Source organism: Papio anubis, chromosome 9, assembly GCF_008728515.1.
Source record: "Papio anubis isolate 15944 chromosome 9, Panubis1.0, whole genome shotgun sequence".
Lineage (NCBI taxonomy): Eukaryota > Metazoa > Chordata > Mammalia > Primates > Cercopithecidae > Papio > Papio anubis.
In genome coordinates this window covers 24,910,849-24,925,634 of record NC_044984.1, presented here as the reverse complement: position 1 = coordinate 24,925,634, position 14,786 = coordinate 24,910,849, and the positions used below count along the sequence as shown (strand labels likewise).

Genomic DNA, 14,786 nt, shown 5'->3' with positions numbered 1-14,786 from the left:
AAAAATTAGCTATGAATGTGAGGGTAATATTTTAACTGAATACAAGTAGTTTATTCAAAATTAAGCAGATGGTCAGGCATGCTGGTTCATGCCTGTCATTCCAGCACTTTGGGAAGCTGAGGCAGGCAGATTGCTTGAGCTCAGGAGGTCGAGACCAGTCTGGGCAACATGGTGAAACTTCATCTCTACAAAAAAATACAAAAAAAGAAAAGCAGCCAGGTGTGGTGGCATGCTCCCATAGCCCCAGCTACCCAGGAGGCTGAGGTAGGAGCATCACCTGAGCCCAGGAGGTCAAGGCTGCAGTAAGCTGTAGTTACACCACTGGCATTCCAGCCTGGGTGACACAGGGGGACACTGTCTCAAAAAGCAAAAACAAAAAAAGTTAAGCAGTGAGAATAAAGGGAAAATAAACCATATTTCTCAACATCTTACCTCTTTCAATGTCTGCATGTGAGGCCTCTATTTCAATGGGCTCCGCTGGCAAAACGGTAACTTTTGTCCCCGTCTGCTGGATAAACTGCTGGAGATTGACTTGCCGCAACTCCTTAGTCAACTGCTCCAGTTCCTGTTCTTTGTCCTAGATGGAAATTATTACTTTTTAAATTTGAGGATTCACTACTGGACAGTGCAAGACATCTTAGTGACAATCCTTCTACTATAGGGGTTAAATGTGGGGTATCTGCTTTCATAAAAGGACATGTAACAAATCTGGTTTATATGGATACGATGGGCTAAAGAGGTCACTTCCACTCTGTGGTGTAGGCCAAGATATAAGCCAAGAGAAAACAATAGTTTCATCAGTCTGTCCTCTTACATGCGATGCTTTACTCTGGAAAACCATTATGCACCCTTATGGAATAAGCATGTCTATAAACTTTCATTGAAAAACAAAAACTAAAACAAAAACGGGTTTCTCAGCCTGTAAACTCATTGGTGGAAAATAAAAAGAAAAAAACCCCACAGGTTTTTACCCATCTCTGTGTTATAGCAATCGTGCTAAGTTGGTCACAAATTTACATATTAACCACTTCACATTAACATATGACTACAAAGTTAACTGTAATTTGGTCCATGGAGTTAGAGTTCTTGTTTTTTGTAAGCTGTTTCAATTTTCATGTGATATATTATTGAGATTTATCTTACAGCATAAGGAAAGCAAGATTCCCACAAGATTCTCACGATGGAATTCTTAAATCCTTGACAAAGATTAGAGAACTACAGAGCCTTAAAGAAGGAGATCAAGTTTGGACAGCTGGAAAGCTGTATAAGCAAAGAGGGGCATCCTATTATTTAAACAGCTTTTTATTTCTTTCCTTCCTCTACTGTATACAAGAAAAAGTGCCCTGGCTCTACCCAAGCTGGGTGGGTCTCAAGGATTTGGTAGGGGTTGGGAAGAGATTAGAAGTGAATGGTTGTTTTCTCCATTTATTTGAGTGTAGGGGGTTCTTGGGGACATATCAATATTTGATTATCAGACACTTTTCAGTGGGTTAGTGGGATTTACTAGTAATGACTGTGTTGTTAGTGTTTTCTGTAAGTGATATCAAAAGCAACACAACTTCCAATTATACCTTTTTTTAAATGTCAAAATGAATCTCAATAGTAAAATACTGACAAATTAGAGGCTGCCAACCTTCTACTGCATGAGAAATTCTTGATTTTCAAAATTTGGGTGGTAGTTTTATCTCTTACTACAGATAGTCACGGAGAAAGGAGACCACATCAGTTCTTCCTAAAACCTCAGCTTTCTCTGATTGTGAAACTAACTGTTGATATTCTAAAGCAGCTCTTCTCAAACCTCACTGTACACAGGCACTACTTGGGCATCTTGTTTCAAAGTAGATTCTGAATTTCTTACAAGTGTACCCTGAAGCTGCCTGGCATGGACTACACTTTGAATAGTAAGCTCTAAACCAGCCCAGTCCAACAGAACCTCCTCCAATGGTGGAGATGTTCTGTGTCTGCACGGCCAGTACAACAGCCACATGTGCTACTGGGCACTTGAAATGCGACCATGTGTGACTAAAAACAGAAGTTTAAATTATTTAATATTTTAATTGCCTTATTATTTAATCTTAATTTAAATTTAAATAGCCATATTGTAATCAGTTGTGTCTTTCTCATCTCATCTGATAGAGACTGTTTGATACATCTTTGCAACTTTCACAACATAATCACCAGGTCTTTTCAAGAATGGGTATATCCAGGAAAAGTAAGTTGAGTGATTAGGGTTTAAGTGGCAAAATATAAATCTTCTTGTACGTGAACTAGGAAGGGGGAAAATCAGACAGAAATCTTTGTGCTTCTCTCAGGAAAGCAAAGGAGGGTACTGTGGAGAGGGGAGAAGAGAGGAGGGCTGTTTATGTGTCAGGAAGGAAGCTGGGATTGGCTGGCAACAATGGAGAAGTGACAGAGAAGCAGTCAGCTACCCACAACAATCCCTGGCCAACCAATCCGTGGACAGCTCTTTCAGCTCTGGTTTCCCTATCTCTGAAAGGAGAAGGTGAGATTCACTCTCTCATCATCAGTGTCCGTTCCATCCCATTATCTAATGCTACAACTGCCGCAGTCAGACAAGGCTCTTCCGTGGAGAAGGATCCGCATGGCTACTGCTCTCATCTAAGCTGTCGTAAGTCACAAGAATTCGACAAAACTTTTAAACAAGGCTGGGTTTCTAATTCTTTGAATATAAGGAAAAACTGACATTGATGAAAAGGAGATTCCAAGAAGGTATTATTTTAAATGGGCCAAACATTCTATTTATCAAAATGTGGTTACCTGTAAGCGTTTGGTGGCTTGTCCAAGAGATCTTTCCACAGCTTTAATGCCATTTTCCAACCTCAGACTCTGCTGGCCTTGAATGTCAATTTCCCCTTTGACCTTACCGATCTTTCCTTTAACCTCTTCCTCATTGACCTGTGCCTCCTGAACTTCCCGCTGCAATTTTTCTGCTTCAAGACCACTTTCCATAGTCCGGATCTGTGCCAAATAGTCCTTTAATTTGTTTTCGCATTCTGTTATTTTCTGTCTTATTTCTTGAAGTTGATCCTTCAGCTGTTTTTCATTTTCCTGTTCAATCTGTAATTCATTTTCCCAGAATTCTTCCTCCTCAATTTCTACATCGTTTCTTTTGATCTTTTGTTCTAGACGGACAATTTCCTCTTCAAGATTGGAATTATACTTTTGCTCCCAAAATCGTATTTCTATTTCATTAGATTCCAGCTGTTTCTCAATGGATTGAAGCTTCTCTGTCTGCAGACGGATCAGCTTCTTCAACTCATCTGCTGTTGTTTTGCAGTTATTCAGCACCTTTTGCTTAAACTCAGTTTCTTTACCTTTTCCAAAAATGTCCATTAATCCTTTGGCACCTCCTGTAAATGTCAGTGATTTCCTTTTCGGTTCTCTCCTTTTGATTGATTTGTCGATCTGAGGCCTCAGTTTAGCTAAGGGGGGCAGACTCTGCCTGTATAAAGTTCTTTCAGGAATTCGAGCCACACTGTCTGAAGTGGGTCGCTCACTGAGCGACGGCCCGGTTCGTCGTAGAATGAGCTGCACATCACTAGCATACTGCCCCCATTTGTTTAAGGATATGATAGGATTTTCATGAGGTGCTAAGTGTCTTTCGGTATCTCTCCATTTCTCTATAAGGGTGTACCTTCCAGTTCGACCTATGTAAAAAAGGTAAGAATAAGTTGTCAAAATGGGATATGTAATAGTTTAAAAATAGAGTAAGAATGCCGTTTGATGATTGCGTATTTTTGATTAGCATCAGAGAGTCAAGTTTTAGAGTCTAGTCCAGGTTGCCTTTAAAACCTTTACTTGAAGACACCAAACCCCTCACGACATGCAACAACATAAAATCAGAAGATGTGTATTGCACATACTCTTCAGGCTTGCTTAGAAATTCAACTTTGTACTTTAAACCTGGGTGAGACCCTTACACTCTTGCCAAATACCTGACTGCCTAGAACTTCTCATTTGGGGCGAGACTGAACAAAGTTTATTTTCTAGCTGAAACAAAGGACAATAGAATCGCCATGTGAAGCATGAGGGGCTAGTCCAGGAACGAGGTGGAACTTCAAAACTCAAATACATTCCCACTGTGCAAATCCCTTGAATTTTTCCACCTCAGAACTTGGGAGGGCTGGAAGCCCTATTTCTCCTCCTCAAAGAAGACATGGGGACCAGTGGAGAATCTGTGACTCAGCCACAGGAGCTGCCCAGGTCTCCTCTCCATCTCCACCTGAGTGCTCTACCAACCTGTTGCTCACACAGCTGACATCTTCCTGGACACCCATGGCAAATAAAAAATCAGTTTGATGAAAAAACTCTTCAAACCAAATTCATATAAAAACAGGGGCCTGAAGAGAAGACTTGTTCAGTTTTGGTAATATGATAGTATCAAAGATACTTCTAAAAAAAAAAAAAAAAAAAAAACAGAGCAAAATATTATTAAAAACAAACCAGCAGGCTGGGTGCAGTGGCTCATGCCTGTAATACCAGCATTTTGGGAGGCAAAGGTGGGCAGATTTCTTGAGCCCAGGAGTTCGAGACCAGCCTGGGCAACATGGTGAAACCCTGTCTCTACAAATAAAATATGAAAAAATTAGCTGGGCATGGTGCTGTGCGTCTGTAGTCCTAGCTACCTGAGAGGGTGAAATGGGAGAATCGCCTGATCCTGGGAGGTCAAGGCTTCAGTGAGCTGTATTGTGTCACTGCACTCCAGCCTGGGCGACAGAGTAAGACTCTGTCAAAACAAAACAAAACAAAACAAAACAAAAACAGAATACAATCACATATAAATTGAAAAATATACTGAATCTAATAATTATGAAAGTAAGATGAAGTTTCAGAAGAGTATGAGTGTAATGCCATAAGCTTGAACATGCTTCTTAAATATTTTCATTTAAGGTGAGTGGGTCAGATGGATTATTTAAATTTTGTGAAAAGCGTACATAGTTAATTACAAAGAAAAAAAAAAAAAACCAACGCTGCCATCCAGCAATTATACTTGTATAAACAGCTATTGATTTACCTTCCTGGCTTTCTTTTTTAAATTTCATGAGCTTCTGAGCCAATAGTAGTATTTTTGCAATTACTGCATCAATAAATGGAAATCTAGATGTGGAAATACCAACACCCATGTATGCAATTCATAAGTAGCACATTAAACAATGATTTCGCTATAAGCATATGGGTGTGTTCTCCTTTAGGGACACCTGAATTTGGGGTGCAGCTGGAAGTTGGGGCTTTGAAGGCAAATAGTCCTACGTGAGTTCCTTACTAGATAAGCAGCACAACTTCCCTTCTAAAATGCTTCGCAGATTCTGAGGGTTAGCACCTACCACACTGCCTGGCCCACAGCAGGCATTCAACACGTGGTAGCTATTAAGACATTTTTCCTGTAACAAAAGGGTTGACCACAGAATTCCTTTAAATAGTGACGTGCCATCACAATAATCTTTTATTTATTTATTTATTTATTTTTTCTTTTCCCCTCCCTTGCCCAACAACCTGACTTTTAAAAAGCAACTCTTCCAACTATGTAAAGCTAGACACAGTAGACGGGACAAGGGTTCTGGAGTAGAAAGGTTTGGGTTCAAATGTGGCTCTGCTTCCTACTGTGCTTACATGATCTGAACAGTTAAATTTCCTTTAGCCTCAGTCTCCTCATCTGTGGAATAAGAGTAGTATTTCCTTATCTGACAAGGTTGTTCTGAGAGTCACGTGAGAATGTAAAATATAAAAATGTTTGTGAAATTGAAAAGTGATAGATAATATTATTTGTTTATCAAAATGCCCAGGCTAATAAGGGGGATGTAAAGGAAAACCTTAGCACAATAGATTAGCTTCTTGAAATAAAAAAATGTTTCCAATAATTTTCAGTTAAAAATTACTCTAATTGCTCCCAAAGAAAAACCACGTGACACATCTGCAATGTTAAAACTGTCCCATGTGTACAAACTGCTTCAAAGGTCACAACACTCGGCCGGGCGCGGTGGCTCAAGCCTGTAATCCCAGCACTTTGGGAGGCCAAGACGGGCGGATCACGAGGTCAGGAGATCGAGACCATCCTGGCTAACACGGTGAAACCCCGTCTCTACTAAAAATACAAAAAACTAGCCGGGTGATGTGGCGGACGCCTGTAGTCCCAGCTACTCGGGAGGCTGAGGCAGAGAATGAACCCGGGAGGCGAGCCAGGCGAGCTGAGATCCTGCCACTGCACTCCAGCCTGGCGAAAGTGAGACTCCGCCTCAAAAAAAAAAAAAAAAAAAAAAAAAAAAAAAAAAGGTCACAACACTCTGCCTATCGACTACTTTTAGGAATCTTACTCTTCTCTGAACCTCTGTGTCCTCCTTCAGTAACAGGAGGGGTTAGATAAACCGGTAGAGTTCTTTCCAATTCTATCAGCCCAGTGAAGTATCTTTAAAAGGAAAACTGAATCATCACATTATATGAACTAAACAAAAAATTTTAAAGATCCTAATTTATTCGTAATTAAAAATAAATCTAATTTTCCAGAGCTTACTGGTACTGCTACCCTCTGAGATTGTCTTAGTAGAAGATTATTTATAATTGCTTTTACTGCCAGTATTTGCTTTTGCTAAATAATGCACATTTAGTACTACTGGGCCAAAAATTCCATCCAGCAGTATAAAAAAGCTTTTTTTTTTTTTAAAAAAAAGGTAAATGAATAGATTTGATTTTATTATATAAATTGGGTTTTAAATATTTTATATAGGAATTAAATTCCATAATCACTGTTTTTAATACCCATAACTTGGCAGTGCTCTACAAACTCTATTTCCTTCATTTACACAGATTCTGATTCCTCCTGCAAAACTCCTTTTAGTGTATTTGACCACATGGATACATTTAGTTATACCTTGTGTACTATTTTGATGTAATCTTAAAATGAATAAAAAGGAATATCTATCTGTCTATCTATCTATGGCATTTGTAGTTTAAGCTGTATTTGCATTGTAGGACTGTGTGACACTGTCAAGTAATTTTGATCCAACATGGGGTAAAAAAATATTAATTATACTTTTAAATACTGAAGCGACTGAGACTAATCCCAAGAATCGTTAAATTTATATACTGAAGAAACTCACATACAGATTTTAATGCATTAATGAAATCTTACTGAATGACTGATTGACATAAATTAAAAGAAAACAGGATAACAGCTTACTTTCACTTAAGAAAGCAGAATACACAACTATGAAGTAACATAACATTTTTGAAAATACACACCAAAACTCAAACAAGGGTCACTCAGAAATTTATGCCCTGAATTCAACCATTTTTTAAGACTCTTAACAATTTTTATAATTTTAGGAAATTTCTCCTTAGAGTCATAAATCAAAATCATGATTTAAAAGTTACATCTTGCTATTTAGTTAACAAATATATATTGAACACCACATATTTGTCAGAAACAGTGCCAGGCTCCAGAGAAATAGATTCTACTAAACACCTTCATCACCAACCCTCTGGAGTTTTCATTTTAACTGACATTTGATGTCTTCTTCAGTATCAAATCCTCCACACCCCGAAGATGAATATTGGACATTATTCAAAAGAACATGACAAATAAATGACACTAATCTCTTATGAATTTAATGCTAACATATTTTCAGGTTTCTGGACATATGAGAAACAATGTCAGTAACACCTGACTTATTCTTTATCTATGGAGGATAAGCTATCCAACAGCACTGAATTTTTCTGAGAGTAGATACTTTGCTTCTTATCAACATTTTTATGAAAATTTTGTAAAATATATTACATAGTCCAGGATTCTTATGCAAACTCTTGTGAACACAATTAGCTTTTTCCATAATGACTTAGAATTCTTACAGTGAGTGTTGATCTCTCCCTGTAAGATCTCTGTAACAGAACTTACACTTTATTATCTTATAGCCTGTAAAAGGCTTTTGATGCTTTTATATATATCATCTTAGTTAGTTCTGTGAGTTAAGCAATATAGATATTATGATCCTCATCTTATCAGTGAAGAAAAAAAGCTTAAAGAATTTTAAGTAATTTTCTGATGACATTTACTTATTTTTTACTATACTATTTAAGTTCTGAGTGAAACTACTAAAATAACTCTTACCTCACAGTATTTCTTAGAATGACAGTGATATAATAAAAATTACCTGTGAATATACCTGTCAGCCAGTTGTGCATTCAAACCATAGTTATATCATCCACAGTATATTTTCCCAGTGTGTTGATAAGGATATCATGTAATCAGAGAATTACTGTCTACTTAGAATTATATGATAAGCTCACTACTACTAAACATAATAAAAACTGTTACAGAGTACCTGTGATTTCCTGGGCATTGTGCTGGTTACATAAAAAAAATATAAACCAAAATAAATAGAAGACACGTATCACTACAAACCAGAAGATTTTGGGAGCTGTTCGTTAACACAGCATAATCTAACCCATCTTAACTGATGCATGCTATGAATTAACATGTATTCACATTCATTAAAATAATATTCTATAGATGTGGAAAATACAGAAGCTAATTAAAATAAAAATTAGACTATTGTTATAAATATTAATATTATAAATGAATATGTGGAAAATTAATTCACAACACAACAAATGAAAAATGAGACAATGAGACTCAAAACTACAAAAAGTATATGAAGAGTATAATTTCTTAAAAGCTTGTCTATGGGTACACAAAAAACATTGTTTATTGCTAGGAAGTAGAATCATGGGTGATTCTCTTACCGTCTTTGTGTTTTCTAAATTTCAAGATAATCTACAATAAATAATATGACTTTATAAACATAGAAAACTAATCAATTTTTAAATATCTAAAATTGATATTTTACATGTGAAACTAAGAGTTAAATGTGACAACATAAAATACATATTCCTTTCCTTGTCTTCTCAAGGACACCAAATATCAAAGTACTGTGGATCAGAAATCCTTTCCCTCAATCTCCTTGATTTCTTTCTCTTCCTTCTTTCCTCTCTCATCTTTTGTTAGCTGGACTTTTATTTCTGTGTTAAGCTCTAAGCTGCCTGAGGGCAGAAATACATCCTTGTCATATTTTTGGTTTGAGATACTGTAAAAGCAAATGCATTTTCGCCACTGTAACTTGAGATAGATGATCTGTCAAAGGCTTTCTGTTTCACTTAGATTTGACAAGCAGTTTAGACTCTGAAAAAAATATATTTCCGAGACATTTTACAGGGGAAACAAAGTAGAACATTTAAATTGGAAATGCTTCAGAAAGCTCAGGGTGTACAGTGACAAACTCTGAGTGCACTCTTGCAGGGCAGTTGAACCACTTCATGACAAGAAGAGGTTTCAACTAAGGTTTCACTTTTAGTTATTCTGTCATTATTTCAGCATGTGTCCCACATCCATCACCTAAATCTAATCTGTCAAGGTTGTCAGATTAGTGTAGAAAAGATTTCTTCCTATAGTAGTAGATAAATTCAACATCTTTCATCAAACTATGTTGTTTTTAGCTCTTTGCTAATACAATTTGATTGATTAGTAGCATGAAGAAAACGTTAGCTGTCATATATATATTTGCAGGTTGACATCTTGTGTGCACATTTTCATAGTCTAAGTCATTTTGATAGTTTCTATGGTTTCCTAAAAATAATTTTAACTATCCAGAAAAAAACCAGTGACTCCTAATCAAGAATACTCTGTGTGTGTGTGTGTGTGTGTGTAGTGCCCCTATGAGGCAAAGACGTGCACTTAAACCTAAGAAACCAGTCTACAAGTTGCTTCACTATAGATTCCTGACAGCCACCTGTGGTTCTGTTCATCAGTCCACACTCTACTAATAATCCAGCTAGCCACTTACTGTGTTAGGCCTTGGATGTTCTGGGGTTGCTTTTCAGAGGGGCAATTTTCTCTAATTAACAAGCCCTCACCACAGAAACCAGAACCCACAGCTTTCGGCTACTTGCCAGTGGAGTCATCTCTAGATGAATTCTGAATTCAATGAAGTATTTATGTTACAGAAAGAGTTGTTTGGCCAAGTTTGGAGGAATATCATAAAACATTTGTATTCAAGTTGTCAACTTTTCAAAACAGCTCCTGGATTGAGTTATTGAGGAAGTAAAAGTGGGAGGGTAGATGAGTTAAAATGTCTTTTTGGCTTGTTCACAAGTATACTCTGTAGTCCCAGGGGGCAAGCACATACATGGTACCTCTGGGCCTTTTCCCCTCGAAATTCTGTGTAAAAAGAGTGATTATGGACAGATGCAGCTTACAGCACTACTCAACTACTTTGACTTTTGCAAAAAACTACTCTTCCTTTTTTTAGTACTGTTCATGGCTTAATTCTCAAATATAACAAGGAAAGCCAGGTTTGACAATTAATAAACATATTCTTCACTAAGAAAAAAAAAAGCTGTATATTTTAATTCAAATAAATTAAGTGAAGCTCTTAATAGGGACTATTACTAAATAAGCTTGAAGAATACGAAAAAATTAAATGCCTTAATTTTCTCCTCCTTAATAATTAAACTTAAGTCTACATAGATATGATTCCCAAATGCAAAAAGAGTTTCACTGGATGTGAAAGCCCAGAATTTTCAGCATTGCCGCAATATATTCGTGTGTGATAGTGTTTAAGGAAAAATCAAAAGATGTCACTATTAGAAGAAAGTCTCTGTCTTGTATAGGGCACTGTAAACCTCTGACAGTGCATCTGCCACATCACAGGTGGCACAATCTTCTCCACCAAATGCTAAAGTGCCTTGGCAACAGTATGACTCATTTCAATGCTGAGCTAACTGACATGCTTCCAATATAAACTGGCAAGACATAAAATCAACTTTTGATAAGGAGCTCAAAGACAAAGAGGCCCTGAGCACTTAGCATGGTGCTGTTCACACAGCTTCCTCTTAATACATGTTTGTTAAATGAAAGATTTAAGATGCAAATATAAACTTGGACCCATATTGCTGGTTTTACTGATGCAGGTGTTCACGCCCTCGTCATGTAAGGCAACTAAACATACATAAACTATGATGAAGATAAGCTTAAAATAAACAAGAAGAAAGGGTAAAACATGGTAGGAGAATAACACGAAGCCAAGAGCTATGCTTCATCTTCACTATATAATAGGATTTTATTTTATTTTATTTTTAATTTAATTTTATTGATTGATTGAGACCGAGTTTCGCTCTGTCACCCAAGCTGTAGTGCAGTGGCATGATCCCGGCTCACTGCAACCTCCGTCTCCTGGGTTCAAGAAATTCTCCTTTCTCAGTCTATAACTAGGATTACAGGTGCGTGCCACCACGCCTGGCTAATTTTTGTAGTTTTATTAAAGACGGGTTTGACCACGTTTGCCAGGCTGGTCTTGAACTCCTGACCTCAAGTGATCTGCCCGCCTCAGTCTCCCAAAGTGCTAGGATCACAGGCATGAGCCACCGTGCCCGGCCAATCATAAGATTTTAAAAGTATATATTATCTTTCCAGTGAAGAACGATGTTATTTCATTTGTTGTATTTTCTAAAAGTATGGAGAAATAAACAGTAAGTGGGATTTTTCCTAATGACGGATTCTGGGAACCAAGAATCTAAATTCTTAATCTGGGTCTAAATTTTGGCTCAAGGAAACATCTGTAGTTTCAGAAGTCATTGTTTGGGCTGAACAACAGGAGAGGAGAAGGCGGTGTACGTGCTAACTCAGGGTTAGTAAAATCTAGGGGTGTCAGAGAAGCATCATTATCACAGATTTACCTAAACACTGGCAAACTGTAATAAGTACAAGTGTGCCTGTGAGACTTATTATGGAACCAAATGAACAAAATCCATTAGAAATCTATATTCAAAACAAACACATACAATGAAAGGAAGCATAATGTACTTTTCTCAGATACTCACAGAGTTCACTTACCTATTGCTTGAGCTAAGGCTATGACAACCTCCTGGCAAGTTGTGACTTCAGTGACTCCACAAACAATCCTCTGAACTCCATCCACCCATACTTTAAGTTCCATGGTGCAGCAGCCAGTCACTCAAGGGCCCTGAGAGTGGTCATCAGGGTGTTAGGTCATGTCTCTAGCTGCAGGAACACGGAGTGAAGAAGGTCGAGTCTGTGGAGTCAGCTAAAAAAAGGGCAAAAAATCACTTGTAATAAAATGAATCAACATTTCTTCTAGTAAGCATGTAAGTATTACACAAAACCAATTTTAACATATCATAATCTTACTGAAGTACACAGGCTTATTTTACAGAAATGAATTAAGCAACACAAATGTAACTACAGTCACCTATCATGACACTGTTTCATGTTACAACTATTTTTTATAATAATTTTAATCATGAACTCTTGCTCCATTAGGTTAAAAATTCCTATTTAGTTGCCAAGCCCTATTCGCGTTGTTTTTCTGTCCTGTTTTTTCTTTTTGGATTATTTCATTAGGGTAATTTCTGAGGTAAAAATAAACAAAAAAAGTTTGTCATTTTAGGAATTATCAATAAAATTGAACCAATTTGCAGTGCTTTGCCAATACTGAGTATTAATAAATTTAAGAACAGTTGTCAAGGTATCTTACTCAGTTCACATTCGTGATTAAAAAAAAAAAAAAAGAAACTGCTACCTGCCTGCCTTCCTAATATTTTTTTCCCTTATTATGTCACTCTCTCTTCTCATGTATGATGTCTTGACAACTGTTTTTAATGTGTCCCTTGCCTCCCTCTCCTCACAGGACAAAGAGTGTCTTCCCCGCTGAAATGCCAACACCAGGCACAGCATAAAGACAGGCGGGTAAAAAATCTTAGTTGAAGGAAACGAATTCCTTTGACGACCAACAATATCCTCATGTGTGAACTGTTTATCCTTTTCTCACTTAACTGGGTTTGACAGTTTTCTTAAATTACAAGAGTTATTCAAAAATTATAAACACTAACCCTTTGTTCTACATGCTGTGTTTACCCAGTATTTGATCTTGCATTTGGCTGCGTTATATGCCAAGCAGAAATTTTTACTTTGTCATATAGTCAAACCAAATATTCTTTATTTCCTACATTGATAAGAATGTTACTCGCCTGCTAAAAATGATCACAATTCTTTTTCCTGTGGGTTTAAAAAAATCTCAACTCTTCCTATGTAAATTCTCTAATCAATCTACAATTTTTTGTTTGTCCACTGTTTTGTGGTCTTCCCACATCTTTGTTGTTTTTACAAAAGAACGTTAAAATTCAGGAGATGTAATAAACATTGATTTAATTAAGAGAACATTCGGATTTGTTTATAGGTTTACAGTGGCACTGGTATTCCAGAATTAATGGCTTATTTAAAAGCTTATTTTAAAAACACTAAAAATTTTTCTTGTAAAACAGTAGTTACTACAAACAGTGGCTTAGTCCTTTGCACATTCTTTTAAAAGACCTAAGACAGTTCTAGGCCATCTGGTCACCTGGATAGATGAGTCAGAACACATGCAAGGGGAAGGAGAATAAACCTAATTACTTTTTCCAGAGAAGGTAAACAAATCCTTTTTGTCATCCTAAAAACAAGGAAGGCCTGCCTGAACATTAATCTCTTAGCAAGTTGCTTTAGCTCTCGGCATACAACACAGCATAGGTTTCATTACCCCCATATGAAGAAAGAAGGAGCCACCTTGCCAATGACAAGCTGAATCCGTAACTGTGTTCCTCAGTTATAAGGGCCTGCGAGATGTTAAAGTTACTGGGGATAAAAGGCTTCCAAAGTTAAAGAAATGTAAGAAAGCCAGTAAATAAAGTTAAACAAGTTCCTTTACAGCTAGACTTCTCTGGAGACTTTAATAGGCTGGTGTGAATTTAAATTTCAAAGGAGAGTTTTATATGCTGCCCAACCTAGAGAATGTTTAAGAAAACAGAAAAGTTCTGACTTGTTTCCTCTACTGCAAGGCATTCTATTTACTAAAAATAGAATATGTTTTATTCTTTCTTGGGATAAAATTAAGGTATCAAAAATGGCCAAAGATTAATATATTGCTTTATTACATTTTTGTGAAAGCTGGATTAAAGTCTATGTAAAGTGCCTTATTGTTCATTAAAAGATCTTAAACTTGGGAAATCAAGCAAGAAAGGGTACAGATCTCATTAAAGTCCCCCCGCCACCAAGAAACCCATCATTTAAAATGATCCTATGGGACTTTTTTTTCCCCTCCCAATTGTGGAAGAAAACATAAGCTCTATCCTTTTAACACATTTTTAAGTACATGATACAGTATTATTAACTACAGGCACCATATTGGACAGCAGATCTCTAGAACTTACTCATTTTGTGTAAATGAAACTTTAGACCCCTTCAACAAGCAACTGCCCATTTCGCCCTGTCCGCAGCCCCCAACAACTTCCATTCTATTCTCCGTTTCTATAAATCTGACGTTAGGTATCTCACAGAAGTTTTACATTCCTTTTTAGACTTTAGCATACTGCCACATATTTTCCTATCTGAATTATCGTTGTTTCACTTTGAACTTTTAATCATATATTGAATCATTAATTCAACATAGTATTGGAAATTCAGGCCAAGGCAAGCAGGCAAGAGAAAAAAATAAAGTGTAGTCAAATGGGAAGAGAGGAAGTCAAATTGTCTTTCTTTGCAGATGACAAGATCCAACATCTGGAAAACACCGTCGTCTCAGCTCAAAAGCTTCTTAAGATGATAAGCAACTTCAGTCAAGTCTCAAGATACAAAATCGATTGGCAAAAATCAACAGCATTCCTACACACCAATAACAGGCCAGCAGAGAGCCAAATTATGAATGAGCTCCCATTCACAATTG

General features: G+C 36.9%; 1 protein-coding gene across 6 annotated transcripts in view; it reads right to left on the bottom strand.

Annotated features, from left to right (window-relative positions):
- Positions 1 to 14,786, bottom strand: part of RASSF8 (Ras association domain family member 8) — a 124,642-nt gene that overhangs the window by 12,500 nt on the left and 97,356 nt on the right. For 5 of the 6 annotated variants that reach the window (XM_017945752.3, XM_017945750.2, XM_017945751.3 and 2 more), the window contains 3 exons: positions 11,903 to 12,113; positions 2,779 to 3,668; positions 433 to 577 (listed from right to left, as the gene is read on the bottom strand). In XM_017945752.3, the coding sequence (XP_017801241.1) occupies positions 433 to 577; positions 2,779 to 3,668; positions 11,903 to 12,005 (1,138 nt within the window). In that variant the 5' untranslated portion in view covers positions 12,006 to 12,113. Of the gene's footprint in view, positions 1 to 432; positions 578 to 2,778; positions 3,669 to 11,902; positions 12,114 to 14,274; positions 14,715 to 14,786 lie in introns of those variants that run through there. The other variant, XM_009180420.4, reaches the window with a different exon arrangement.